This window comes from Chiloscyllium punctatum, chromosome 20 (genome assembly GCF_047496795.1).
Source record: "Chiloscyllium punctatum isolate Juve2018m chromosome 20, sChiPun1.3, whole genome shotgun sequence".
In the NCBI taxonomy this organism is placed as follows: domain Eukaryota; kingdom Metazoa; phylum Chordata; class Chondrichthyes; order Orectolobiformes; family Hemiscylliidae; genus Chiloscyllium; species Chiloscyllium punctatum.
The window spans coordinates 16,706,304-16,734,126 of record NC_092758.1 but is presented as its reverse complement, the minus strand read 5'-3'; the positions used below and the strand labels follow the sequence as shown (position 1 = coordinate 16,734,126).

The 27,823-nt window shown below is 40.6% G+C and overlaps 1 protein-coding gene across 1 annotated transcript in view; it reads right to left on the bottom strand.

Moving 5' to 3' along the window:
* Nucleotides 1-7,889: 7,889 nt before the first annotated feature.
* LOC140492310 (uncharacterized) overlaps nt 7,890-27,823 on the bottom strand; it is a 54,186-nt gene continuing 34,252 nt past the window's right edge. The window contains exons 3-8 of the mRNA XM_072591259.1: nt 25,236-25,574; nt 19,837-20,112; nt 13,731-14,081; nt 13,383-13,652; nt 10,012-10,121; nt 7,890-7,976 (exon numbers count right to left, since the gene is read on the bottom strand). Coding sequence (XP_072447360.1) covers nt 7,890-7,976; nt 10,012-10,121; nt 13,383-13,652; nt 13,731-14,081; nt 19,837-20,112; nt 25,236-25,574 — 1,433 coding nt within the window. The remainder of the gene's footprint in view (nt 7,977-10,011; nt 10,122-13,382; nt 13,653-13,730; nt 14,082-19,836; nt 20,113-25,235; nt 25,575-27,823) is intronic.

Below are 27,823 nucleotides of genomic sequence, written 5' to 3'. Positions count from 1 at the left end.
AAAGGCTGAATATGTTTGTAACTTTCTTCTGCTGATACTGGATTAATTGTTAGTTTCAAATCTTCAGGCTTTCCTTCAACATTTATTAGCCTCAGAATTTCAAGTTGAAACTGTTAACATAGAGTCATCAATTTATTAAAGATTTTCATACATAAATGTTATATTTTAAACAATAACGCTACATCTGATAGTCCTCTTTGTGTCTATGTTGGAATTCTCATTTACAATTAAACCTTTTCCCTTATAAAATAAGACACTGTTTTGTTGAACGATTACAAACCACACTATGTATTATGTCAATGAGTGTTCCTTCAGACTGCATTGCAGTTTCCATCTCAAAAAACAAGTTAATGTGTTGCCACTAATCCAGTACAGAGAGGTTGCAGATAAATGTTGGCATGTACATACTCAATACGTACACAGGAACAGAATATAAACACATATGATGCACACACGCTCACACGCATGATGTATATACATACACATGATACACATGCACAATATAAACACAGCCAATATACACATGTAGACATTATACCCACACACACAATATACATGCATGTATGCAATACATACACATGAAATAATCACATGTACATGGTATATCACACAGATGATAGATGCATACATACCACAAACAAACTGCCATGAACTTTAAGTGTCAAAAGTTTGAAAAAGTATTCGCTAAAAAAAATAAATCCAAATAATTTAGATAATGCCCTTGTTGAGAATCATCTTTACAAGCAGGTCAAACATGTACTGATAGCATTATAATGAAGAGGAAGATCTGTGATAGGATAGTGAGTAGCAGTGATTCAATGACAACAGGAATAACTCACCTATTCCATTCTGAGCCAATAGAGTCAGAGAGATCTACAGCTCAGAAAAAGGACCTTCAGCCATTGAGCCTGCACCAGTCAAAAACAATCACCTTACTGAGCTAATCCAATTTTCCAACACTTGGCCCATAGCCATGTATACCTTAGCATGGCAAGTACACATCTAAATACTTCTTAAATGAATTGAAGGTATCTACTTCTGCTACCAATAAAGGCAGTGGGTTCCAGATTTTGACCACCCTCTGGTTGAAAATGGTTTTCCTCACATCTCCTCCAAATCTCTGCCCCTTACTCAAGATTTTTGCCCCCTGGTTATTGACCCCCTCTGTCAAGGGGAGAAATTTCTTCCTGTCAATTCCTCTCATAATTTTATGCATCTCTATCATGTCTCCTCTGCTCTAAGGAAAATGACCACTTATTGTCCAATTTCTCTTCATAACTGAAACTCTCCAGCCAAAGTAACATCCTGGTAAATCTCCTTTGCACCCTCTTTATCACATTCCTTTCACAATGTGGTTTCCAGAACTGTACACAATACTTTTGCTGTGCTTAACCAACCTTTTATACAGTTCCATCATAACCATCCTGGTCTTAACCTCTAAACCTCAGTTGAAAAACAATGCCACATGCCTTCTTAATAATTTCATCCACCTGTTCTGTTTTACATGCACACCCATGTCTGTCTGATCCTTGGTACATCCAAGAGTCCAGCCATTCTTCTGCTACTTCTTTACCTTATTTTCCCTCACCTTCCCATAACCATTTCACAATACAATTAACAAACAATCCATTTTGGGAGTGTCAATGATCGTAATGGATTTCTTAATAAATCAGCCCAAATCTGTTGTCATTTCAATTTTAATTTGCAAAATTACTCTCCAATCATTAAATCATTGTAATTTTTAATGATTATTTTATTGTTCTTTTCATCATGGTTGGTGATATGGTAAACAGCTCCTTTCAGAAGAGCATGGAGACATCACTTTTTGTCAATGCTTCTCAAATATGCACAGGATACATGGTGTCTTCATTGGAGTTAACCACAGGGCATTGAAAATTCTCAAAGTGGATCCTAAAACAGATTAGTTCCATTCAACTCAGCTGCAGAGAGAGTCCAGCTGACATCACTCTCAGTTACAAATCCATATTGCAACCTTTCCAACTTTACACACGACTGTATCACTCGTTCACTGTGCTATGATCCCAGTTGATGTTATCACTGGACAAGTCAGTTCTCAGCCTTGAATCTGGCTTGATAGATCATATATTTTGTTTCTGATGTGTTTCCACCTTGTTAAAACCAAAGTACACAATCTTTCAGATTTGTTTTTAATCATAAATCAAGTTCATCAAGCAAAAGAAATAAAAAATAAAATAGAATAAACCAATCAATTTATACATTACACAATTTTAAAGATTGTAAAAGACTGATAATCTATTTTTAATCTATTTGAACTATCTTCTCACTTTCTCAGGAGCAATTGCTTTACACATCCATCTTCACCCAACTCTCCTGCAGAACATCCCAAAATTGTAACTGAGACTGAAAGTGAAATATCTCTCTTCTCGACTATGGGTGCTTCCCCCTCAGTTTAACAACAAAAAAATGCAGAATCTATCAGTAATCGGTTTGCCTAGTTTGGTATAAAATGCTCCCAATGTAACGAACAACCCATTAGCTCTTGGTGGGCTTTCTCCATCGAACAAGGTGATGTAACACATTTCACCAGTGCTACAGAAATACTTACAAGCTAATCATTAAACCATCTGATGTACACAGAAATGCACACATGTCACTAGTTTGAGATTTAGTTCCAAATCAGAAATCAATGAGATTAAAATAGATATAAATCACAAATTCAATACCACAGCCATCAGCCCCTAGAGGTATTAAATGGGCACTGCAGAATGCAACCCAATCCGCCAAGAGTGGAGTCAATGTCACAGAGCTGTACAGCACGGAGACAGACCTATCGGCCCAACACGTCCATGCCAATAGACAATAGACAATAGACAATAGACAATAGATGCAGGAGTAGGCCATTCTGCCCTTCGAGCCTGCACCGCCATTCAATATGATCATGGCTGATCATTCCTAATCAGTATCCTGTTCCAGCCTTATCTCCATACCCCTTGACTCCACTATCTTTAAGAGCTGTATCCAATTCTTTCTTAAATGAATCCAGAGACTGGGCCTCCACTGCCCTCTGGGGCAGAGCATTCCACACAGCCACCACTCTCTGGGTGAAGTAGTTTCTCCTCATCTCTGTCCTAAATGGTCTACCCCGTATTTTTAAGTTGTGTCCTCTGGTTCGGCATTCCCCCATCAACGGAAATATGTTCCCTCCTGCCAGAGTGTCCAGTCCTTTCATAATCCTATACGTTTAAATCAGATCCCCTTTCAGTCTTCTAAACTCAAGGGTATACAAGCCCAGTCGCTTCAGTCTTTCTGTGTAAGGCAATCCTGCCATTCCAGGAATTGACCTCGTGAACCTACGCTGCACTCCCTCAATAGCCAGAATGTCTTTCCTCAAATTTGGAGACCAGAACTGTACACAGTACTCCAGGTGTGGTCTCACCAGGGCCCTGTACAGCTGCAGAAGCACCTCTTTGCTTCTATACTCAATCCCTCTTGTTATGAAGGCCAGCATGCTATTAGCCTTCTTCACGACCTGCTGTACCTGCATGCTTGCCTTCATTGACTGGTGGACAAGAACACCCAGATCTCTCTGAACAGCCCCTTTACCTAATTTGATACCATTGAGGTAGTAATCTGCCTTCCTGTTCTTGCCACCAAAGTGGATAACCAGACATTTATCCACATTAAACTGCATCTGCCATGCATCTGCCCACTCACCTAACTTGTCCAGGTCACCCTGTAATCCCCTAACATCCTCATCACATTTCACCCTACCACCTAGCTTTGTGTCATCAGCAAATTTGCTAATGTTATTGCTGATACCATCTTCTATATCATTTACATATATTGTAAAAAGCTGCGGTCCCAGCAGGGATCCCTGCGGTACCCCACTGGTCACTGCCTGCCATTCCGAAATGGAGCCGTTAATCACTACCCTTTGTTTCCTATTAGCCAACCAATTCTCTATCCAATCTAGTACTTTGCCCCCAATCCCGTGCGCCCTAATTTTACTCACTAACCTCTTGTGTGGGACTTTATCAAAAGCTTTCTGAAAGTCCAGGTACACTACATCCACTGGATCTCCCTCGTCCATCTTCCGAGTTACATCCTCAAAAAATTCAAGAAGATTAGTCAAGCATGATTTCCCCTTCATAAATCCATGCTGACTCTGTCCTATCCTGTTACTATTATCCAGATGTGCCGTAATTTCATCCTTTATAATAGACTCCAGCATCTTTCCCACCACTGAGGTCAGACTAACTGGTCTATAATTTCCTGCTTTCTCCCGCCCACCCTTCTTAAAAAGTGGCACAACATTAGCCGCCCTCCAATCCTCAGGAACCAACCCCGATTCTATTGAACTCTGGAAAATAATCACCAGCGCATCCACGATTTCCCGAGCCACCTCCTTCAGTACCCTGGGATGCAGGCCATAAGGTCCCGGAGACTTATCAACCTTCAGACCTAACAGTCTCTCCAACACCAAATCCTGGCAAATAGAAATTCCCTTAAGTTCAGGTCCTTCAGCCACTGTTACCTCAGGGAGATTGCTTGTGTCTTCCCCAGTGAACACAGATCTGAAGTACCCATTTAATTCCTCTGCCATTTCTTCGTTCCCAGTAATATATTCCCCTGCTTCTGTCTTCAAGGGCCCAATTTTTGTCCTAACCATTTTTTTGCCTTGGACATACCTAAAAAAGCTTTTACTATCCTCCTTTATATTTTTGGCCAGTTTACCTTCGTACCTCATTTTTTCTCTGCGTATTTCCTTCTTACTAATCCTCTGTTGTTCTTTAAAAGCTTCCCAGTCCTCCGTTTTCCCGCTTATCTTCGCTAAGTTATACTTTTTCTCTTTTAACCTTATATGTTTCTTTACTTCCCTCGTCAGCCACGGCCGCCCATGTCTCCTCCTGGGATCTTTCTTCCTTTTAGGAATGACCTGATCCTGCATCTTCTGCATCATACACAGAAATATCCGCCATTGTTCCTCCACGGTCTTCCCTGTTAAGGTATTGAACCATTGAACTTTGGCCAGTTGCTCCCTCATAGCTCCATATTTCCCTTTATTCAACTGAAATATTGTCACTTCAGATTGTACCCACTCCCTCTCAAATTGCAGATTGAAGCTTATTGTATTATGGTCACTACTTCCCAATGGCTCCTTCACTTCGAGGTCACTGACCAATTCAGGTTCGTTACACAATACCAGATCCAGAATCGCCTTATCCCTGGTCGGCTCCAGCACCAGCTGCTCTAAAAATCCATCTCTGAGGCACTCCACAAAGTCTCTTTCTTGAGGCCCGATACCATCCTGATTCTCCCAGTCTACCTGCATGTTAAAATCCCCCATAACAACTGTAGTAACATCTTTGCGACAAGACAATTTCAGCTCCTGATTCAACTGATTCATCTGCCGACCAGATATCCTCAATTAATCTATTCCCATTTGTCACATATCCCTCTAAACTCCTCGTATTTATCTGGAAGGGTACATACTTTTTAAATGTTGTCATCGTCTCAGCCTCAATGCTTCCTTTAGTAGCTAATTCCATACATACACCACCCTCTGTGTGAACAAGTTGCTCCATAGGTCTCTTTTAAATCTTTCCCCCCTCACCCTAAACCTATGCCCTCTAGTTTGGACTCCACTACCCTGGGGAAAAGACCTTGGCTATTTACCCTATCCATGCCCCTCATGATTTTATAAACCTCTTAAGATCATCCTCAGCCTTCGACGCTCCAGGGAAAATAGCCCCAGCCAATTCAGCTCTCTCTATAGTCAAAACCCTCCAAACCTGGCAAATCCTTGTAAATCTTTTCTGAAGCATTTCATGTTTCACAACATCTTTCCTATTGCAGGGAGACCAGAATTGAATGCAGTATTCCACAAGTGACGTAACCAATGTCCTGTACATCCGCCACATGACCTCCCATATCCAATACTCAATACGCTGACTGATAAAGGCAAGCATACCAAACACTTTCTTTACTATCTTGTCTACCTGTAATTCTACTTTCAAGAAATTATGAACCTGCACTCTCCGCAACACTCCCCAGAATCTTACCATTAAGTGCATAAGTTCTGCCCTCATTTGCCTTTCTAAAATTCAGCATCTCACATCTATGTAAAGTAATATATTGAGGTTGGGGTAGAAGGTGTTGGTTCCTGCAGAAAGCCTCATGTCCGAAACGTCGATTCTCCTGCTCCTTGGATGCTGTCTGACCTGCTGCGCTTTACGAGTAACACGTTTTCAGCTCTGTCCACTATATCACCAATTTTGGTGCCAACTGCAAAATTATTAACCCTACCTACAATGTTCATATCCAAATCGTTCATATAAATGACAAAAAGCAGTGGACCCAGCAGTGATCCATGTGGGACATCATTGGTCACAGGCTAGGTGATACTTTTGGACATGGAATGAGGAATTAGTGCAATAAGCCAAACCATCTTCAGCTACATCAATGACTTTCTCTTCATAGGGTCAGAAGTTGAGTTGTTTGTTGATGCTTGAACAATGTTCAGCCCTATCCAAAATTTCACAGAAATGGAAGCAATCCATGCCCTTATTCAGCATGGGAGTGGAGTGTGTGTGGGGTGTGTGGGCACGGGGGTGTGCAGTGTGCATGTGGTAGGGTCGTACACAGGGGGGTGTGCACATGTGGAGAAGGGGTGAGTGAGGATGCAACATGCAACTTCAGTTTGATAAGTGGCAAGTTACATATACACTTCACAATTCTCAGGCCAGTTACCATTGGCAAGAAATTGAAATGTAAATCCTATATAAATGCCATGGCTGCAAGAGCAGGCTGGAATTTTGTATCAAGTATCTTATCTCCTGACACCACCTGCAAGGTACAAGTCGGGTGAATAATGGCATATTCTCTATTCTGGATGAGTGGAAAAATACTTGAGAAGCTTGACACCATCTCAAACAATGCAGCCCACTTGACTGGCAGTCCATCCACCACCTTAAACATTCATTCCCTTCACTGATGCTCAATGGTATCAGTGTGGATTATTTACAAGGTGCATTGTAGCAACTTACTAAGGCTACTTCAACCACACCTTCTAAACCAGAACGTCCATCACCGACCACTACTTGCAGGTTTCTCTCCAAACCACAGCACAATCCTGACTTGGAACTGTATTGCTGCTTCTTCACCATCATTGGACCAAAAGTCCCGCAACCTCCTTCCCAACCACATTACAGGTGTACCTCCACCACAACAACTGCAGCAGTTCAAGAGGGTGGTTCACCACTGTCTTCATAAGGACAACAACAAAAACAGAAATTGCTGGAAAAGCTCAGCAGGTCTGGCAGCATCCATGGAGAGAAGCCAAAGTCAACGCCCAGGTCCAGTGACTCCTCCTCAAAACAGTCACTGGACCTGAAATGTCAACCCTGATCCTTCTCCATAGATGCTGCCAGAACCTCTGAGACCCTCCAGCAATCGCTGTTTGTATTTCTGATTTCCTGCATCTGCAGTTCTTTTGCTTCTTAAGGACAACCAGGGATGAGCAAAAAATATGGGTGCATATATCCTACATACTAACAATACTTTTTAAAAAGCAAAATACTATTCAAAACCCAATAGGCCAATGTTTCAGTTGATTTCTGCAGATCAGGAATTCAGACCACCATCCACACCGATTACTGCTGAATGCAGTTTCATACAGTCACATTGAAAGTTAGCACTTACAAAATAAAATCAGAGATACTGAGATTGGAACAATTGACATGCACACTTTACAACATAAATGAATCCAGCTACATAAAAGTATCATCACAAGATATATCCCAAGTAAAACGAACATGAAAGGTTTCAAGTTTGGTTTAATTTTGTTTTACAAGAGTGAAGATCTCATTGGGCACAGGTATGTCTGTGCCACATCATTCATTCTGAGATCACAAATCAGGGCCAGAGTTCAGGATCTGTAATCCAATTGCTTCTTTATTTCTTGTTGCCTTCTCCAGAATCCTGCTGTTTGATTTCTAACAAGAGGCAAAGGATTACTTTAAATTAATCCTTCAAGGGTAAACATTAATAAGGAAGTGATGGACAAAGAAAATGTTACGAATGTACGCGGAAACAGAGTTTGACTCGTGTACCACTGACTCGTGGTGAATAAGATCATTTCAACAGTTGAAACTGATTTCAACAATTCAAGCTGATTTTTCTTTTCCAGGAAGACAGCTTTGCAATAGGTTGCGAGGAAATTTGGAAATTGCCCATTGGATTGGCTTCCAAATAAAAATTTGAAATTACAAGATGCGTTTTCTTTTAAATCAAAAGCAAGGACATACAGCCAAGAAAATTACTGCAAATTAAATTCTGTGTCTGTCTGAAGACAGAGAGAGAGAGAGAGAGAGAGAGAGAAATTCAGGAATATCACACCAGATGAGGTGTCTGGAAACTACAAATGTGCAAATTTAGAAGCGTGAAATGCTTTATAAACCAAACCATAAGTTGCTGTGAGTATTTCAGTCTGTAAGCATGCTGGTAAAAAGATGACAGCGATCTGAGTAAGACACACTTTCCCCATTTCAGTAATACACAGGAACAGGGGTGAGAAAGTAATTTTCAACCCTGCTCCGTTTGTGTTAGTGATCTGGCATTCTAATGTGTGGACCAATGATCTTTGAAGGTGACAATTTTGAGATGAGATATTAAACCGTCCGAAACTACACAGGGTAAAGACACTGAAAAGAAATCTCTCTCTCTCTCTCTCTCTGAGGTCTGACAGCTAGCCACTGCCAAAAAGAAGCAGGACAAAGGAATTTCAATCAATAGGCAAGAATCTAAAAATCAACTGTTCATTGTCAAAACATAAATTTGTTTGATCAAGGTGAGAAGTATTGGCATGGGAAGAGATTCTTTGTGAAGTTAGCTTGTTGTGATTAATTGAGGGAGTGGCCGAAAGTGAAGTGGAGCCAGTTCTTCCTATTCACCCAGGAGCTCATCGATTTGGGTTATTCCAACCTAGAATTGTAATAACTTGGGGAACATTGACTGGGGTTTTGTCATAACAGGATCAGCCAGCAAGCAGTGAAACTCAGCCAATAGGCTTCAGCAATTAGAAGGAACAAATTGGCCATGGTAAATTGACTGTAGTGTTAGGTGAAGGGGTAAATGTAGGGGAATGGATCTGGGTGGGTTGTGCTTCGGTGGGTCGGTGTGGACTTGTTGGGCCGAAGAGCCTGTTTCTACACTGTAAGTGATCTAATCTAATCTAATCTAATCAAACCTGGCAGAAATTATAAACTGTAGTTCTTGGTAGAATGTATTGTTGGAAAATATTTCCACAATTTCCATTTCACCCAAATGTACACAGCCTTGAAACTCTCCTTCCCCAAACGCAAATTGTCACTCCCAAATTGTCTTTTATGTTGAACTAACTGAGATTCAAACATCAGTAAATCAGAAAAATCAAACCTGCCACAGAGGAAGTGGTTTACATTGTGACACGTTTATTTCTGAATCCCAACTCTACTGAAACTTTCTCATGACATCAAATCAATAGTATCAAGAATCAGAGCACACACTAAATAAACTGAAATTATCGTAAGATACTTTCAGTTCATTGTAATTTTTACAGCTCCTACTTGAACTATTCAAACATTACTTTCTGACCTTTTTCAACATAATAATTTCGAAGAAGAGTATTTGTGAAAGTCAATTAAAACTGTTCAAAGAATGACCTCCTTGTTTGAGCATGTCCACTCATTGATAAACAGGGAAGGAGCTATTTGCATTTCCTGATTTCTTTCTTGGGGATGAAGGGAATAAAGAGGGTTTTGACAGTCAAATCAGATAAAATAGTCAAGACTTTACATTTCACCAAATTTTGATCTTTTGATCTGTTTTACTCTACCACTTATGATTCTTTTGAATTGTGCTCAATGAACAATTTTGAATCACATACAACACTCAGTTTGGGTCACTAATACCTGTTCAAAGACATCAGTTTCCTCAGGGACAGTTGGCAGTTCATTCACAATTTACTTGAAAACTTATAGAAATTCTTACCATATTTATCCTCTTCAAGTGAAAAATAAGTCCAACAGCAAAGGCTAGTTTAATAACCAGGAAAGCGAAAATGATGATGATCCAAATGACGAGAACAGGTCTCGCTCTCACTGTGAATGACAAAGTGGTTGATGACAATTTTACTATCAATTCCAGTTAATATTGAGCTATAAATGATGTGAAAATATTCCACTTTAAATTTTGGGAACCAAAGCATTTGTGTGAAATGTCTTTTTTTAAATCACATTTTGTGTGTCTGGAGTTAACAATTTCCAGCAAATTCTATTGTCTTCAATTAAATTAAGCAACTCAGTGTGAATAAAAAAGGGAGTGAAGAAAATAATTGAATCGTTCATTCTTTACACTGAATGGATTTGATGTAAAAATGTTGTGTTGGCTGTACTGGATGAAACCAGACTCACACCTGAGATTGCACAGGGGGAGAGTGCCCAATCTCAGCTGTGCTGTGCTGTGCCATCAAGGTGTGAAACAGTCACGGCTCTGAAAGTGGATATGATTTCCCAACTAGAACTAGTCTGACGATTCAGAAACTTTCACAATGACAATAGTGCTTGCCTCTGGCATAATTCACTTAAAATTCTAGTGCAATATCTTAATACAATATTGCAACACTAGATCAGGTAAGAAATGAAGTAATTGGAATACTTTACTTTGCAGGCAGTCCTTTGGTCCATCTCTGCTCAGTTGAGTCAGGTCCCATTGCCTGAATATGGTCAAGATTTTAATCTATGAAACAGAACATTAAATGCAATCTACCATGAAATCTGGAGACCATTTACCATGACTTTACTCTCCATGTCAATGTCTTCTTCTACTCTGATGCCTGGTTTATAATTGGTTATTGTGTACAATAATTGATAATCCCACTGTTCAGGAAGTGAATGGTTGATTTTGAACTGTACCCGGCAGAATCAATGTGATAATGTCAAATTCTTACCGTTCACCAGTTCATAAGTTAGAGTGAGAATTTCTTTCCCTTTAAAAGGTGAGATGCAGTTCAAAACAAACTGATCTGTGATCGCCTATAGCAACAGATCGCCTATAAGTGGCTGACTCCCACTGTCAGAAGAAAACTATCCCTTATGGATGACATACCAAACTGCAGACATGTCGATGTTTACCCTTCCTGATATATACAATAAAACATGGTCAAAAAACAACTGCAGCCCCTGGTCTGTGTGTGTTAGTGAGCTGATTTGCTCGTGTGGAATTATGTGCTATGAAGCTCACAGTTTGAAGGACAACCTGCCCCTGTCCTGCAGGTGAAGAAAGACTCACTCTTGCTCTGAGCTGTGGAAGCCAGGCAAACCAATGATGTCATCATCAAAAAAAAATCGGACAAATGTCTCTCAGTTAACTGCACATCCAAGAAACCTGAAATCAACAGCTTTACTGTCAACATCACTCTTGCCAATAGCAACTAATTTAACAGGTACAATGTTCATGGAATCTGGAGGCTAATTCATATATTCTTTGAACTGTTTCCTCTTTACTCAATTCACATTTAGAATCTATGTATGGCTGTCTTGTTCAATTTTTTTTCCTCATGTTTAGTAGCTAATAAATAAACCGTTCCTTTAACTCAAGAATGATTGGTTGAGGGAGGAAAGCAGTAAATACATTGCAGTGAGAACAGTTTGATTGGTGGGCAGTAGAGAATGAGGATAATAGGTGTAGGTAAGAGGGATGGAACAAATTGAGATATGCAACAGAGGAAAATACACCAGAGGAGAAAGGAGACCGGTCAAGCTGTGAAATGGTCATAAAGGCTACAAAGTAATTGATTATATGGCTTCATTTGGTGCCATAAATGACTTAGAATCAGAGAATCATACAGTGCAGAAGCGGTGCTTCAAAGTATCTGGTCTGCACAACAAAAAAAAATTCTAAATCTAGGTTAGTCCCACTTCCAGCACTTGGTCCATAGACTTGAATGTTGCAACATTTCAAGTGTTCTTGAAACGACGTGATAGCGTAAAAACTATAATGGACTTGGAAAGGACACCATAGCCAAATGGAAAGGAAAGATGTTGTCAACGCTCAGCCAGGCTTCTGTGAAAGCCATGATGGTGATCCAACAAGAAATTCAGCAATGACAAGGCTTAATTTCAGAAGTGCATGGACATGTTTGAGGGAGATGTATTTCATGCTGGTAGGAGCTAGCACACTGAAAGGTTGCATATGATCAACAGTAGATGAGTGAATGGGATAGGATGCAGATTGGTGTGATAAACCCCAAGTAATGTATTAGACAGAAAGTTCAAAGGAAGACCAGGATAGATTTTTGTGTTTTTCTTCCCAGTGAGTTAATGTAAGTGCCTCAATGGGACCTACAAATGATGCTAAGTACCACACAGATGGAACCCTAATCCCCTAACCTACCAGATCATAAAGTTGGGGTAGTGTTAGAAATGCAAAAGAGTCAATGAGTACTGAAGGGTTGCGGTGGGGATATGGGAGAACATAGCACATAAAATATGAGAAATGAAATAAAGCAAAGAAATGAGAGAGAGTTATCTTAAAGAGATCAAGGATAAAGAAAAGTTTTCAAAAAATTAGGAACAATGATACTAGGAAGTAACTAATTTTTTTTAACTTCACTTGTGAAATGGTTTTCTGCAGAAAAATTGTTATCTATTCTGAGAGGTCTCCATTCTGTTTGTGTGACCAGAACAGAAAAAACTCAGGCTGGACTTTCTCACCCTCCATATGTTTAGGGGATTCTTAAAGAAAAAACATGGCCAAAGGATAAACTGTCCTGGTCATTCCAGGGTTGGGCTTGTTCACTGGAACTTCTCCATCTCAAGCACTTGCCTACGCTTCTGACTTCTCTTCCACACATTCCATTGTATTGCTCAATAATTATTAAAAATAGTCCCGGTCTATTTTGTCCAAAATCAGGGCGCCCTCTGTCTATTTTACAACATCCTCTCCCCATCCTTACACATGGTTTTGTGATACCATGAGTTGTAGAGAAGGACATTTGTTAATCTCCCAAAGTTTGTGAAGGAAAGCTTGTTCAAACTTTACCTTCATTTGCAATTTTACTTTCTCTTGCAGATTATCAGCTTCCACTGCAAACTTGATGGAACATAAGAAACAAACATTTAACACTCTGGCAAATGTTCATCCACTTTCTAAATTCACATTAATGTGATCAATTACTGATTATATTATTTGTCTTCCAGACAGTAAGTTGTTATCTCAGGGAAAGTTTCTGAAAAGCTGCACTATTGCAGAGGATCATGCACAAAATATAAAGGATGGGTTACTGTTGCCTTTAAAAGCAATAAGTGGTAACAATATTTCCTTTGGATTCTATGTATAAGACCAAGCCTTGAATCACTTACCACGGAATTCCACATAGTATGGGACTGAAACCTGAGGCATGTTTTGATGAAACAAAACACATGTCCACTTCCCTCTGCTTTTGTCAGCTTTCTGAATAACCAGTCTCAATGATTTCTCTTCCTTATTTCTCTCAGTCAATGCCTTTTCTTCAACAATTTTACCATCGTTATTGATCCAAATAAGTCTGATTGATTCACTGACATCAGAGACAGAGCAGGTCAGGGTAATGGAGTCTTCCTCAGTCTCCACATCTGAGGGTTCAGCTGTGACTGTGTAAACAAGAAAATTGTTAAGTTTTTACATAATTGCTTGATCATTGAAAACAGCATCAACATTCTGACCCCTACCTTTAACTGTGATTAATGTAATGGTCACCATTGTAAATGATCCCAGTGAACATGTATATACTCCTGCATCTTCAAACAGGACAGGCACAATCCTCACATTGAAGTCCAGACCATTAAAACGTGCCATTGTGGGGACCAGTCGATTCCCAAAGTGAGTCCTCTCTACATTGAAGGGCTGATGTCTCGAAGCAGATACTATGCTTTTCTCCTGATTTTGAGAATCTGACCTCCAGCTCCATGCAGCAGTTTTGAAATGAAAACGACCATAGTTATAAAAGTAATCACAAACCAGGTTGAGTTCACTGTGGTCTATGCCTGAGCGATAAAGAATGTAACTCTCTCCATATAAGTCTACAAAAGAGAAATACAATATTATGCTTGTGGAAGCACAGCAAAAGGCAAAATGATGATTATTATTTCATTAAAATATTTGTGCGTTGATCATTAAAATGTTCTATTATCATATGCCTGTCAAAATAATTAACTACTTAAACATTGCAATCTTGGATGAGATCGATATGTTGAAAAGACAAACTTCATTGAAAGTCATTACTCTTTTCTCTGTTTAAGATGTTGTTTCCCTTTGAATGATATCAAGATTTAAGAGACATCTTGACAGATATATGAACAGACAAGGAATAGAAGGGTCTAGGCTGTGTAGAGGCAAGATGTTTTTAGCTTAGAAAGGTATCCTGTATTGGTGCAGGTTTGGTGGTGCGAAGGACCTGTTCCCATGCTTTATCATTCTTTGTTCTTTGTTTTAAGACTTCAAATTCCCAATAACCTAATACTGAGCAACAACATGGATTCCTGCTGTGAGTGGTAGCTGCAGTTTAACTGCAATTTTGGGATTGCTGAAAATTGAAATTGAATATTCCATTCTCAGAAATGGCAAGAGGAATATTGGGCAGGTGGAATTGAGCAGAAGGCAAAAAAAATCAGATTCTCCTCATTGGTTTTGACTTCAGTGATGAAGTTTTTAACTCCTTGAGTCCTGAGTCAGCCACCTCACTTCAGGTATTGAAACGTTTATCTGCATTTCATTCAAACCACAATGGCCCATTGTAGTAGGAGGGTGGGGTGGAGGGGTTGGAGGAGGAATCTGGTGAATAAAGGCAGAAGTACATTAATGATGAAACTGTGAGACATGTATACTGCTGTTTGCTGCAGGTTTGTGTTCTTGGAGTTCTGGGTTTAAGGTGTAGGTTTGTCTCAATAATTGCAATTGATAATTGGCTTTTGAGGGAAATGCAACAATACCCATAATTCCAAGTGAAACACAGCTAGGGGAAGTATCCTTCAGTCCACAGGCAGTGAAGCAGTCTGGGATGCTGTCGCAATGCTGGTCTGGTACAAGGTCACTTTGCCCTTGAGTTTTTTTTCAGAGTAGGGGTAATTGGGCAGGCTCCATCATGTCTGAAGCTTGATTGGTTCATTGGGACCTTGCTGTTTACCCTAACAGATAGTGCTTCAGGCCAAAAGCTTGAAAACACTTTTGAAAAACTTATATAGTTATGGGGGCATGGCCACCTTATCATTTATTTGAAGATTTGTATAATGAATTCAGTGCTTAAATGGTATAATGCAGAGGTACAGAAAAATGTGCTCAAGAGTAATTAATGTTATCTGATTTTAAGGACAATTGAAAGAGCCAGAGGCATTGTGACATATAGCACATAAGGTTTAATTTCAAGGGGTAAGTCATACAAAGAGAGCTCAAGGCTGCAATGTGCTCCTCTTTCTCCATGTGAGAACTCGGACACAATTCCAGTGCCTGGGGCCACAATGTGTGCAGGAAGTGTCTCGAGTTACAGCTCCTGGAAGCAGGCATTTTGGAGTTGGAGTGAGGGGCGGAGACTATATAGAGCATCAGAGAGGCTGTGAGTATCACAGATAACCTGGTTAGAAAGATGGTCACACCATCGGCTAAGATGCTGCAGGGAGGTAATGAATGACCACCAGCAGAGAAAGCAAACTAAATAGGTAGTGCAGGAGTCTTCTGTGACCATTCTCTGCAAAACCAATGTACCATTTTGGATAGGATTGGGGGTGGTGGTGGTGGGGGAGGTGGAGGCTGGGGGTGAGGAAAGGCCTCAGAGGAAATAAAAACAGCAAAACTGGTTCCATCTCAACAATAAAACAGAATTGTGGATGCTGGAGTTCTGAAACAAAAACAGTAATCTCTGGAAAAGTTCACCAGGTCTGGCAGCATCAGAGGGAAGAATGTACAGTTGAAGTTTTGAGTCCAGTGACTCTTCATCAGTGGCTCTGTGTTAGTCAGAGTAGAAATAACAGAATGTAATGGATGAACACATGACTGCAGTAATGGAGAAAGGTTTCAGATTCCTGGGACATTGGGACCAGTTCCAAACTGGACAGTTTGCAAAACCACAACTGATGTCCCAAGGGACATTTGATAGTATGACTCGAAGGGTTTAATATTAAATGGTTGTGGCAAGAATCAAAGTAGGCAATGGTGAAAAATAATGTGGACAGGACTGCCAAGTGCAAACTTTAAGAGGTTTAATCGGAAGCACTAGCTTTCAAAGCGCCACTCCTTCATCAGGTGGTTGTAGAGGATACAATTGTAAGACAGGGAGCAACGAAAAGTAGCCGAGCAGAAGCTGACAGCTAAGTTCCGTACCCATAGGGAGGGCCTCAACCAGGATCTTGGGTTCATGTCACACTACAGGTGACCACCATTGCCCTATACATACACACAGACACTCCTGCACGCGCGTACACACACACACAGATACATGTATACACCGACGCACACAGACACTCACCCACACTCTGAAAGACACACACACTCCCAAACTCACATATGCATCCTCTCAGACTTAGACCGCTTTACACTCACACACACACATATACAATCTCTCTCACACTCACAACCCCCACCCCAGACACACACAGGAGAAAGTGAGGACTGCAGATGCTGGAGATCAGAGCTGAAAATGGGAGGGGGACTTGCGGAACATTTCAGAGAACACCTCTGGGACACCCGGACCAACCAACCCAACCACCCCGTGGCTCAACACTTCAACTCCCCCTCCCACTCCACCAAGGACATGCAGGTCCTTGGACTCCTCCATCACCAGACCATAGCAACATGACAGCTGGAGGAAGAGTGCCTCATCTTCTGCCTAGGAACCCTCCAGCCACAAGGGATGAACTCAGATTTCTCCAGTTTCCTCATTTCCCCTCCTTGTCTCAGTCCCAACCCTCGAACTCAGCACCACCTTCCTAACCTGCAATCTTCTTCCTGACCTCTCCGCCCCAACCCCCACTCCGGCCTATCACCCTCACCTTAACCTCCTTCCACCTATCGCATTTCCAACACCCCTCCCCCAAGTCCCTCCTCCCTACCTTTTATCTTAGCCTGCTTGGCACACTTTCCTCATTCCTGAAGAAGGGCTCATGCCCGAAACATCGATTTTCCCGCTCCTTGGATGCTGCCTGACCTGCTGCGCTTTTCCAGCAACACATTTTCAGATACACACACACAAAAAAAAACCCACATGCACATATACACATATACATTTGTGGGGTGAATTTGCCCTTGCAGAGTTACATTGTACTTTGCTCAAAAACTGCATGAATCAATGTAAGACTCTGTAAACTCACTTTTTAGGTTAGAATCAGTCTAAACATTATGGCACAGACAGGGAACACAGGGGGCTAACACCTTCAACATATAATCTGGTTGACACCAATTGTTATAATTAACCGAGGATGTAACTTCTAAAAAAGTGTCGTGATTTACATATGAAAGAAGTGAAACTATCATGGTCATTCTAACAGATGAAAGACTCAACAAACAATCAAGGTATTTTTCAATGTATAATTTCAGTTACATCACACTAAACTTTTGCTATAAATTCTGTGTGTTCTCCAAAACCACCCGATGAAGGAGTGGCGCTCCGAAAGCTAGTGATTCCAATTAAACCTGTTGGACTATATCCTAGTGTTGTATGATTTCTAACTTTGTACACCCCAGTCCAACACCAGTATCTCCAAACCCATGACAAACTTTAAGAGTTTGTGTCTTAATGTACGGAATATTCAAAATCAATTTGATGAAATTGTGCAAATAAATATAAACAGGTTTGATGGAGTTGGCATTATGGAGACCAGAGATGGGAACTGAATATTCAGGGGTCTTCAGTTTTCAGAAAGGACAGACAAAGAGGAAAAGGAGGTGGGGTAGCGTTACTAGTTAAAGAGTAAATTATCAAAATATTGAGGAAGGATATTCGCTTCAGTAAAATGAAATCCATATGGGTGGTGCTTATGATTACCTCAGGCTGTAGTGGTAATTTTAGAGAAGGCATTAAACAGGAAATTAGAGATGCAAGCAGTAAATGTCCTGCTGCAATTATAGGTGACATTAGTCGGCACATAATTTGAACAACAGAAACACTATTGAGAAGGAATTCATAGACTATGATCAAGATGTTTTTCCGGAAGATTACTTGGAGGAATCAACAAGAGAACAAACCATCCGAGACCGGGTATTGGAGAATCAGAAGAAAATAAGAAGCAATCTAGCTGTGTGAGGCCCCTTAGGGAAGCATGGCCATAATATGACATAATACTTCATAATGGGCGGCACAGTGGCTCAGTGGTTAGTACTGCTGCCTCACAGCACCAGGGTCCCAGGTTCAATTCCAGCCTCGGGCAACTGTCTGTGTGGCATTTGCATATTCTCCCCGTGTCTACGTGGGTTTCCTCTGAGTGCTCCAGTTTCCCCCCACAGTCTAAAGATGTGCAGGTCAGGTGAATTGGCCATGCTAAATTGCAGATAGTATTAGGTGCATTAGTCAGAGGGAAATGTGTCTGTGTGGGTTATTCTTCGGAGGGTTGGTGTGCACTTGTTGGGCTGAAGGGCCTGTTTCCACACTGTAGGGAATCTAATCTAATCTAAGTAACGTAATTGATTCAGAGACTCAGGTCTTGAATCTAAATAAAGGAAATTACAGTGGTTTGATACGTGAGCTGCCTATGATAAATAGGGGAACATCATTGAAGAGGATGACATTGGATAGGCAATATCAAACATTTAAAGAGTGCATGGAGGAAGTGTTCATTTCTGTATGGCACAAAAATAAAATGGGGAAAGGTAACCTGACCATAGCTAATAATGGAAATTATGGATAGTATTAGATCCAAAGAAGAGAATTTCAGGAGCAGGGTTCTTTGCTGCAAAAATAAATGATATGGGTAAGACTGCACTTGATGTACTGCATGCAGTTTTGGGCTCCATTTCAGAGGAATCCTAACCCTCATGCCTAACCCTAACCCTTACACAAGAAACTCAAAGAAGTTTTACCAGACTGATTCCTGTGATGGAAGGATTGACATATGAAGAGAGGCTGGATCAATTAAAATTGTGCTCACTGAGATTCAGAAAAATGAGAGGCAAGTCTCATAGACACCCATAAAATTCCAACAGGTCAAGACAGGAAATGTAGGAAGGATGTTCCTGACAACTGGGGAATCCAAAAGCAGGTGTCACAGTCTTATGATATGGAGGAAGCCATTTATCACTAGGATGAAGAGATGTTTTTTCAGCCAGAGAGTGGTAAGCTCATTGAATTCACAAGCACAACATGTGAATGAGACCAAAACATGGAATGTTTCAAGAAGGAATTAAAAACAGTCCTTCAGGCTCTAAGGATCAAAGCGTAATGGGAGAAAGGGGGAACAAGGTAGTGTGTTGGATGATTAGCTATGATGACACTGAATGGGGAGTAAGCTGGAAGGACTGACTGACCTACTCCTGCTCTTTAATTCTATGTTTTTCTCTCCATTCATGGCCTCTCCCTGACCTTCCCTCTTCCCTTTGTCTTGCTCCTAACTCAATGTTTATTTGAAGCCCAGAGTGTGCAGTAACTGGAATCATTGTGATCAGCAGCAGAACTCAATGAAAAGGGATAATGAGAGGAGAGAGGTCAGATTTAGTTCACTGTTGAAATGTGCAGCAGGAAGCCTCATTCTGACCGACAACATGAAAAATAATTAACATCCACAAGGTTCATGTTAAATGAAGCGGTTTTATATCAGTAATTCTTTAATATTCAGATGAGGAAGCTGCACTTACCCTGGTATACGTAAAAATCTACTTTCTCTGTGTGAATTATTGATCTATTTTCCTGTACTTCACACATATACAACTTCTCATCCTCCACAGTAACGTGTTTGACCATCAGATAGACTGTGTCATTCACTCGGATCTGATCGGTTTTCCCTTCATGCTGCCAAGATGAATTTCTCTGTTTCCATTGGAGACAGACTGTGTCCGAGAGTTTGGAGATGGTACAGCTGAGGGTAACATCGCTGCCTTCTCTGGGGTCAGGATACTGGGCACTTGATTCAACTGTGGAAAACAGATCAGGAACGATTCTTGGAACCAGTGCTGTGTACACTCCAATGCTGAGGGTCTAACTGACTTGTCCCTGTGCCCTTCATGAGCACTTGTTTTTTTTTTGCATTAATGATAAGAACAAATTACACATAGAGCATCTTACCAGGAGAATAACATAAACATACTGAGTCCTGCTCTGACAATGCGAGAGAAAGCAGAGGCAATGAACTTGACCAATGAAATTGTTGGGCTGTTGGTCAGGGTATGTTTCCATCATTTGGATAGTTGTTGGGGATGTTGAGTTCACCATTGACAGTGAAGGATGAGCTTGTGATTGAAAGGTGGCACCACATCATCAGACATTGAGAAAGCCCCCGTTTTATTCTGTGCTGAATATACAAATCCACACAGGCACTGGACACCTGTGCAAGAATCCACAACAGGGTCATCACAGCCCCAGAAGCAAATTCAATCAGTGGCTTCCCAAAATGTTCCTGAGCATGCCTCCAAGTATTGACCTCCATGATGAATGGCCATTTTGGAGAGTCTTATTCTAAAACTGCTCTCAATCACATTCAGTCCCACTTGTCAAATGGCCAATAACAATCAGATCTTCAAAAGGGCCATTGTAAGTAGTACGGTCCTTTAGCTCCCAAATGCTGAACCCTTTGCTCCCTCATCCCTACGAGCCATGTGAAATTCTGGGACTGGGCTCCGATCACTGGGCTAGTGTATGAAGTCTGACCTGCATGGGACAGTGTTTGATCATTAATCTGGAAGAGAATTCACCTCACCTAATGTCGAGCAATATAACTATAATTAAGATGGGGATATGCTGAACATAACATTCCAATCTGGAGATCAAGTTTGGAGGCTTGCATGGAAGTGTTTTGGCTTAGGGTAGGTCAGCTTTTCTCACACAAATATGTAGATATAAGCCCATTTCACATGTGAGAACTTTACAAATTTTATGGGGTGTGATTTTGAAGTTGGTGTCTGTCCCTTACTTGTGCAGGATACTGTGCCACTGCTAAACCGGGCTTGGATAGACTATCATTCCCTGCAAAACATGGGGATTACACATGATCTTGGAGTGGACCACCTGTATTGAAGTACTGCCCTGGTCAGCCTGCCTCCCTAGACAGTCAGAGACAAAACAACTGCAGATTCTGGAATCCAAAGTTCACAAGCAAAAATGGATAATACCCGAAATGTTGACTTCTCCACCTCCTGATGCTGCTTGGCTTGCTGTGTTCTTCCAGCCTGCTGCTTGTCCTCTAGACAGTTGGACTTCCAACCATGATCAGTCAGTGTAAGGATATCAGAGTAAGGGGGAGTGGATGACAATTGTGAAGGCAGTGCCACTGAATTTGTAAAGGGGGTTGGAATTCATGTTGTATGCAATAGTAAGAGCGGCAGAGCATAAGCCTTGGTGAGAGGTGGTGCAGGAGCAAAGAGAAGATGCTGGCACTTACCTTGGCTAAGCAGAAAGGGTCAATGACCTTCTTACGACACTGCTGACCATTCTTGAATGTGGATACAGCACTGTTCTATTTGCAACATAGACCAAGTTACCAGGCTCTGGTGCCATGACCTCCTCTGCAAATCACCCAGGAACAGGACAAACCTCCTCTGGATGTTCCTCTCTCCAAGAACTCTGGGCCCCTGTTAGAGAACCAAGGTACAATTTTCCCCATCTCAGGCAGCTTTGGAATGCCAAAGCTCATTCGGGTGCACAACAGCTTTTCAAAAATGGGATGTGACCATAGATGTGGGGGTTTGGCAGATATCTGGGGAGAGGTGAGTTCTTTCAGGAAGGGAAGGAAAGGTGGTAGGTTGGGGTTGGAATCAGGGGATAGGAGTGCCACAGGGAGGCAAGTAGACATTTTGGTAAGACAGAGCAAAAGATCTCATTCGGACTCAGAGCGAGAAACCCTCCACACAAACTGATTAAACCAACATTGACCTAATAGAAAAATAAGTTTCAGCCCTAGGCACTTTCGGGCAGTGAAAAGAAACTGCCCAGCAACATCCTTTGGATTGTTTTCATTTGGCAGTTTGTCACTGAACTGAGCGAAGAGACATCAGTTGGTTCTCAGAACTTCTAAAAGCCTGTAAATCAGTGAGACTACTATTTCTCTCTCCCGTGGCGGGTGCAACAGATATCATTCAAATATTAAGAAAGAAAGAGAGAGCTGCTAACTCAAGCCAAGACCTGAATTCAACTAAATGGCCACCAAATTAAACATCGCAATAGCACGATACCATTACCAAAACCAAAGCCAGAATGTGACAAGGTCACCTAATTCCCCCTTTATGGTTTAAGCTCTGATCCACAGACTTTGTGTCTTTTAACTATTATTTTCCTTCCATGATATTCATTTAAAACATAGAACATAGGACATTGCAGCGCAGTACAAGCCCTTTGGCCTTGGACGTTGCACCAACTTGTGAAACCAATCTGAAGCCCATCTAACCTACATTATTCCATCCATTTGTTTATCCAATGACCATTTAAATGCACTTAAAGTTGGTTAGTCTACTACTGTTGCAGTCAGGGTGCTCCATGCCCTTACTACTCACTGAGTAAAGAACCTTCCTCTGACATGTATCCTATTTCTATCATCCCTTATTTTAAAGCTATATCCCCTCATGCTAGCCATCACCATCTGAGGAAAAGGCTCTCACTGTCCACCCTACCTCATCCTCTGATCATCTTGTATGCCTCTATTAAGTCACCTCTTAACCCTCTTTTCTCTAATGACAACAGCCTCAAGTCCCTCAGCCTTTTCTCATAAGACCTTCCCTCCATACCAGGCAACATCCTAGTAAATCTCCTCTGCACTTTTTCCAACACTCCCACATCCTTCCTATAATGCGGCAACCAGAACTATATGCCATACTCCAAGTGCGACCGCACCAAAGTTTTGTACAGTTTCAATATGACCTTATAGCTCTGAAACTCAATCTCTTTACCAATAAAAGCTAACACACCAAATGTCTTCTTAACAACCCTTTCAACCTGGGTGGCTACATTCAGGGATCTATACACATGGACACTGAAATCTCTCTGCCCATCCACACTACCAAGAATTTTACCATTAACCCAGTACTCTGTATTCCTATTACTCCTTCCAAAGTGAATCACCTGACATTTTTCCACATTAAACTCCATTTTCCACCTCTCAGCCCAGCTCTGCAGCTTATCTATGTCCCTCTGTAACCTGCAACATCCTTCTGCACTGTTCACAACTCCACCGACTTTAGTGTCATCCGGAATTTACTAACCTATCCTCCTACATCTTCATCCAAGTCATTTATAAAAATGACAAGCAGCAGTGGCCCCAAAACAGATCCTTGCAGTACATCTTTAGTAAACCATTGCCTTGTCTTTTTTTGTGAATCCAATTTGTTTTGATTTAAAGTGGACATAGTTTAAGTTTGTGTCTTAGGAATGAGTCATCTCTTCTTTACAGTGTAATTTTAGTAACATAAAAAAAAATTGTTTCTTTGTTCATTAATGAAATCTGGTTTGAATTTATGTTATTTTAGATGGGGAAGAGATGGTTTTACGGGTATATCGCGAGACTATTAATCCAGCAACCCAGGTAATGTTTTGGGGATCCAGGTTTGAATCCTATCGTGACAGATGCTGAAATTTGAATTAATACAAGTCTGGAATTAAGGCTGCAATGATGATCATGAAACAGTAATTGATTATCAGGAAAAAACATGTTATTCACTAATACTCTTTAGGGAAAGAATCCTGCCACCCTTACCTGGCCTGGCTGACACATGACTCCTGACCCAAAGCAATGTGGTTGACTCTTACCTGTCCTCTAGGCAATTCAGAGTGGGCAATAAATGTCATTTACATCCACAATTTATGAATGAGTAAAAGAAAGACAGCGGTCACAGTCAGACATGAACTATCCTCATGATTAAATTGGTCATCATTCACAATTGTAACAATCATGAAATTTATTTCCAGTTATTTCCAGTGCACTTTTCCCATCAGCTTTTGACACTTGAATTGTAGCTGCCTTCTTTAAAATTTGAAGCTTTAAATGCAGAAATTTAACTCAATCACACAATGGACTTTGTGGTGTGGGTAGTGGGAAAGTGGTCAGTAAGATGATCCATCAACCAACGCAAAAATATGTCAACATTGATCCATATCGTGTATATCAAATTGATTAGATTAGATTACTTATAGTGTGGACACAGGCCCTTCAGCCCAACAAGTCCACACCGAACCGCAACCCACCCATTCCTGTACATTTATCCCTTTACCTAACACTACGGGCAATTTAGCATGGCCAATTCACCTGATGTGCACATCTTTGGACTGTGGGAGGAAACCGGAGCACCCGGAGGAAACCCACGCAGACACGGGGCGAATGTGCAAACTCCACACGGTCAGTCACCTGAGTCGGGAATTGAATCCGGGTCTCTGGCGCTGTGAGGCAGCAGTGCTAACCACTGTGCCACCGTGCCGCCATGATTCAAGAAGGCAGCTCACCACCAACTAAGCAAAGGCAACCAAGGATGGCCAAGATATGTTGACCCATCCTTTGAATTAATAAAACATTCATCATTGATTGGAACGAGAGCAGGGAAAGTTAGGTTTCAGAATAATGGCAGGATTGAAAGCAAATATGAGAGCTGGAGTTTGACAGGGAGCAGAGTGGAAGGGCAGCAATGTAACAGGTCCCCATGCTGCAATGATCCCAACAATAATTATGGAAATAGCAAAAGAATGCCACATGTTCTAGTGGGATGTGCAGGTCACAGAACAGGAATCTGTTATAAACAGTGTTTCATTGAAAATTACCAGAAGTAATCAAATAGTTTGGTAGAAGAAGTTCAGTACATTACTAAGAGTGTGACTTGAGTACAGACTTACTGTGATCTAGATTGCTCTGATTACTGTTTCTGGTGAAATTGTCAATATAGTTTTCCTCATATTGACAATTTCAAAAGGAACAATGAACAGAGTGTAACCCATGGTGTTTCAATGAGAAATGCTTTTTTTCTGCACTGTGTGACTAAAGTTCATGTAATCCCATCATCACATGCCCAATTATTTACAGAGACTCAGTTTATTGAATCTTTCGAAATGTTGTCTCACTCACCTTTGATCCCGAAAATGTTGTATCTTTTCAGTGTGGTTTTACTCGGCTGTGTCTGAAGCAGAGTGTACAACCCTGCAAGGTTAAATGCAAGGTTTCTAAGTCTCAGACCAATAGAATCAGGATCCTCCTCTAGCCACTGATCCAAGTTGTTATTTTTATAGTATTCATTCCATTCTGCTTTCCACCAGTTCATCTTTTTCTGAAAAGTAATCAGCTGCTGTTTCTCTTGCCCCGAGTGTGGTTCCCATTCCCAGATAAAAGTACCCTGTCCAGGATTATCTGGTCCTTTTAATGAAATATTACCTTGTCCATCCAAAAAATAAATATCATTTAAGTTTCCTGTTAGAAGGAAGAAAATGGTAATATTTTAATATCAAACCACAATGTGGTCATCTAATTTATGAAACTATATATGTCATTAAATTATTTACAGAGAGAAACATAATAGGTCCCATAACACCTGTGGAGAAAGACACAGAGTTAGTGTTTCAAGTCCATTATAACTCTTCTGCAGACTTTCCTCTATTTCTCTCACGGCTCTTGGTCCACAAGGAACATTATCAAGGTGACACATGTGAGTGGGAGAGGAATTTGTGCAGATCACCTTTATAACACATCTCTAGTCTGTTTTCACTCTATCAAGGTTTCTTGAGTTAGGAGGAGAAGAAGCATTTCCTGGGTGCAATTCTCCTGAGTTTGGAATGTGACAAAGACAAACCCACTCTTGGAAACTCATTCCCAGTGTCTTATCTTCGGAATCTTGTACTCTTTTGTGGAAGTGACAATTGATTGCAATGCATTTGTCTATTTCCAGCTGGTGTTTGGTTATCTCAGTCACATCTTAAACCAGAAGTTCACCATCGTCATTTACTAGATAGTATTTCCATCTTTAAATCATCATCTGCAAATATTTGAAGGACAACAGCAAAAAAATGGGCTGGATGGAATAAGAGGTCACTGTCAGGGGAAGAATGACAAATTCAGGAATCAAAAGGCCTGTTTCTGATACCTCAAGCTCATTAGCAGTGGGAGCCTGGGACCAAAGGCTCTGGTGAGGAGAGGTTGAGGCAAGGAGCGAGGTCTGGGTTCAAGTCTCAATGGCTCAAAGATGTGTTATAACATGTCTGTACAAGTGGATTATAGTGAGCTCAGATCTTCATGATTATTTTAGTTATTTATTTATTCACAATACTTCCTAATGCGGTCATGTGATTTGTATTCTAAAATAACAATCAAGCCAGAGAATCATTCAGGAACAGGGACCTAAATCCACCTTATTCAGAAAGCAGGTGACTCCCTGTGGAATAAACAATTTATACTGTTGGTTTTATGACAGATAGTATTAAACATTGAAAGCCGTTAACATTGTTTTCAGTTCAGAATAATATGGAGTGAATATGCTTTTTCTAAAAAAAAAGTTAAGTTCAGGAAAGAGCAGGCTTGAGTTCAGAAGTCAGAAGGTTATCAAACCAATTCGGGAAACCATTCATCTCAGTTGAAGAATTTAGCATCCACATTTCTGCAAGGTAATTTAACTGAAGAAGATTAGATTCTCAGATTTCTGGTAAGTTCATGTGTGCAGTCTTGCAATAGACTCAATCCACAGCAAAAATACGATAATGAGTCAGATAAATTGAAACTTAATGGGTTGATCAAGTGAATTTGAGTCTAGAACAAATCATTGGAAAACAGTTCGAAACTTTTTTTGCTTTGCGTTTGAAGATTTATTTGACTCCCCTGCACAATTTGATAGCTTGCATTTTAATTTATTCTTTATTCTGTTATGTTGTTACTGAAATTTTACAGAACTGTGTGAATATGTTTCTGTGATGAAACATCACATAAACTAATTAAACAAAGCAAATATACAATCTATCAAACCAAGATTCATTCAGGGATCTGATTTGTCCAATGAAACCATTAACTGGGATTGTAACAAAATAAATTTTTCCTAGTTCTTTGTAATTTTCTTAAACTTATTAACATCAACATATTGTTGTCCATTTTAACCATTGTATTGTTAAATGGTTAAATACCAAATATCATGCATTTTTAGGGCTTTTCATATTTAATTTATTTTTTTGTGGACATGCGTTTGAAGTATTGTGGAGAGTCCTCAATTGTACTTTCAAAAGATCAGTAAAAATGGACATGAATACCAAAGTTTTAATGAGCGGTATTAGCAGGGAGTGTTTACATATTCCTTTGTAAAGAGTGCAGCTTGTGCATGACCTGATGTCTGGAGCAGTAACTACTAAGTTTGTCCATAGTTTTTCCGTGGACAGAGTTGTCTTACTTGCAAGCAATGATTTGGCAGGAGTGAATGTTGTAGCTTCTCCAGTAATGACAGAAAGATCAAGAGAGGGCAAGAAAACAGCAGTTACAGGAAAAAGGTCCGAGAAATATTTCTTTTACTTGTAAAGACACAAGAAATGGCTAAACAAAATCCATCAATGGAGGGAAAAGTAGCTTACAGAGATACTTGGTTGAAAATGAGAAATTACTGGAAAAAAGTCAGCAGATCTGGGAAAATCTGTGACAAGAAAGCAAGTCCAGTGAATCATCAGAAATCAGACTCAAGAAGAGGT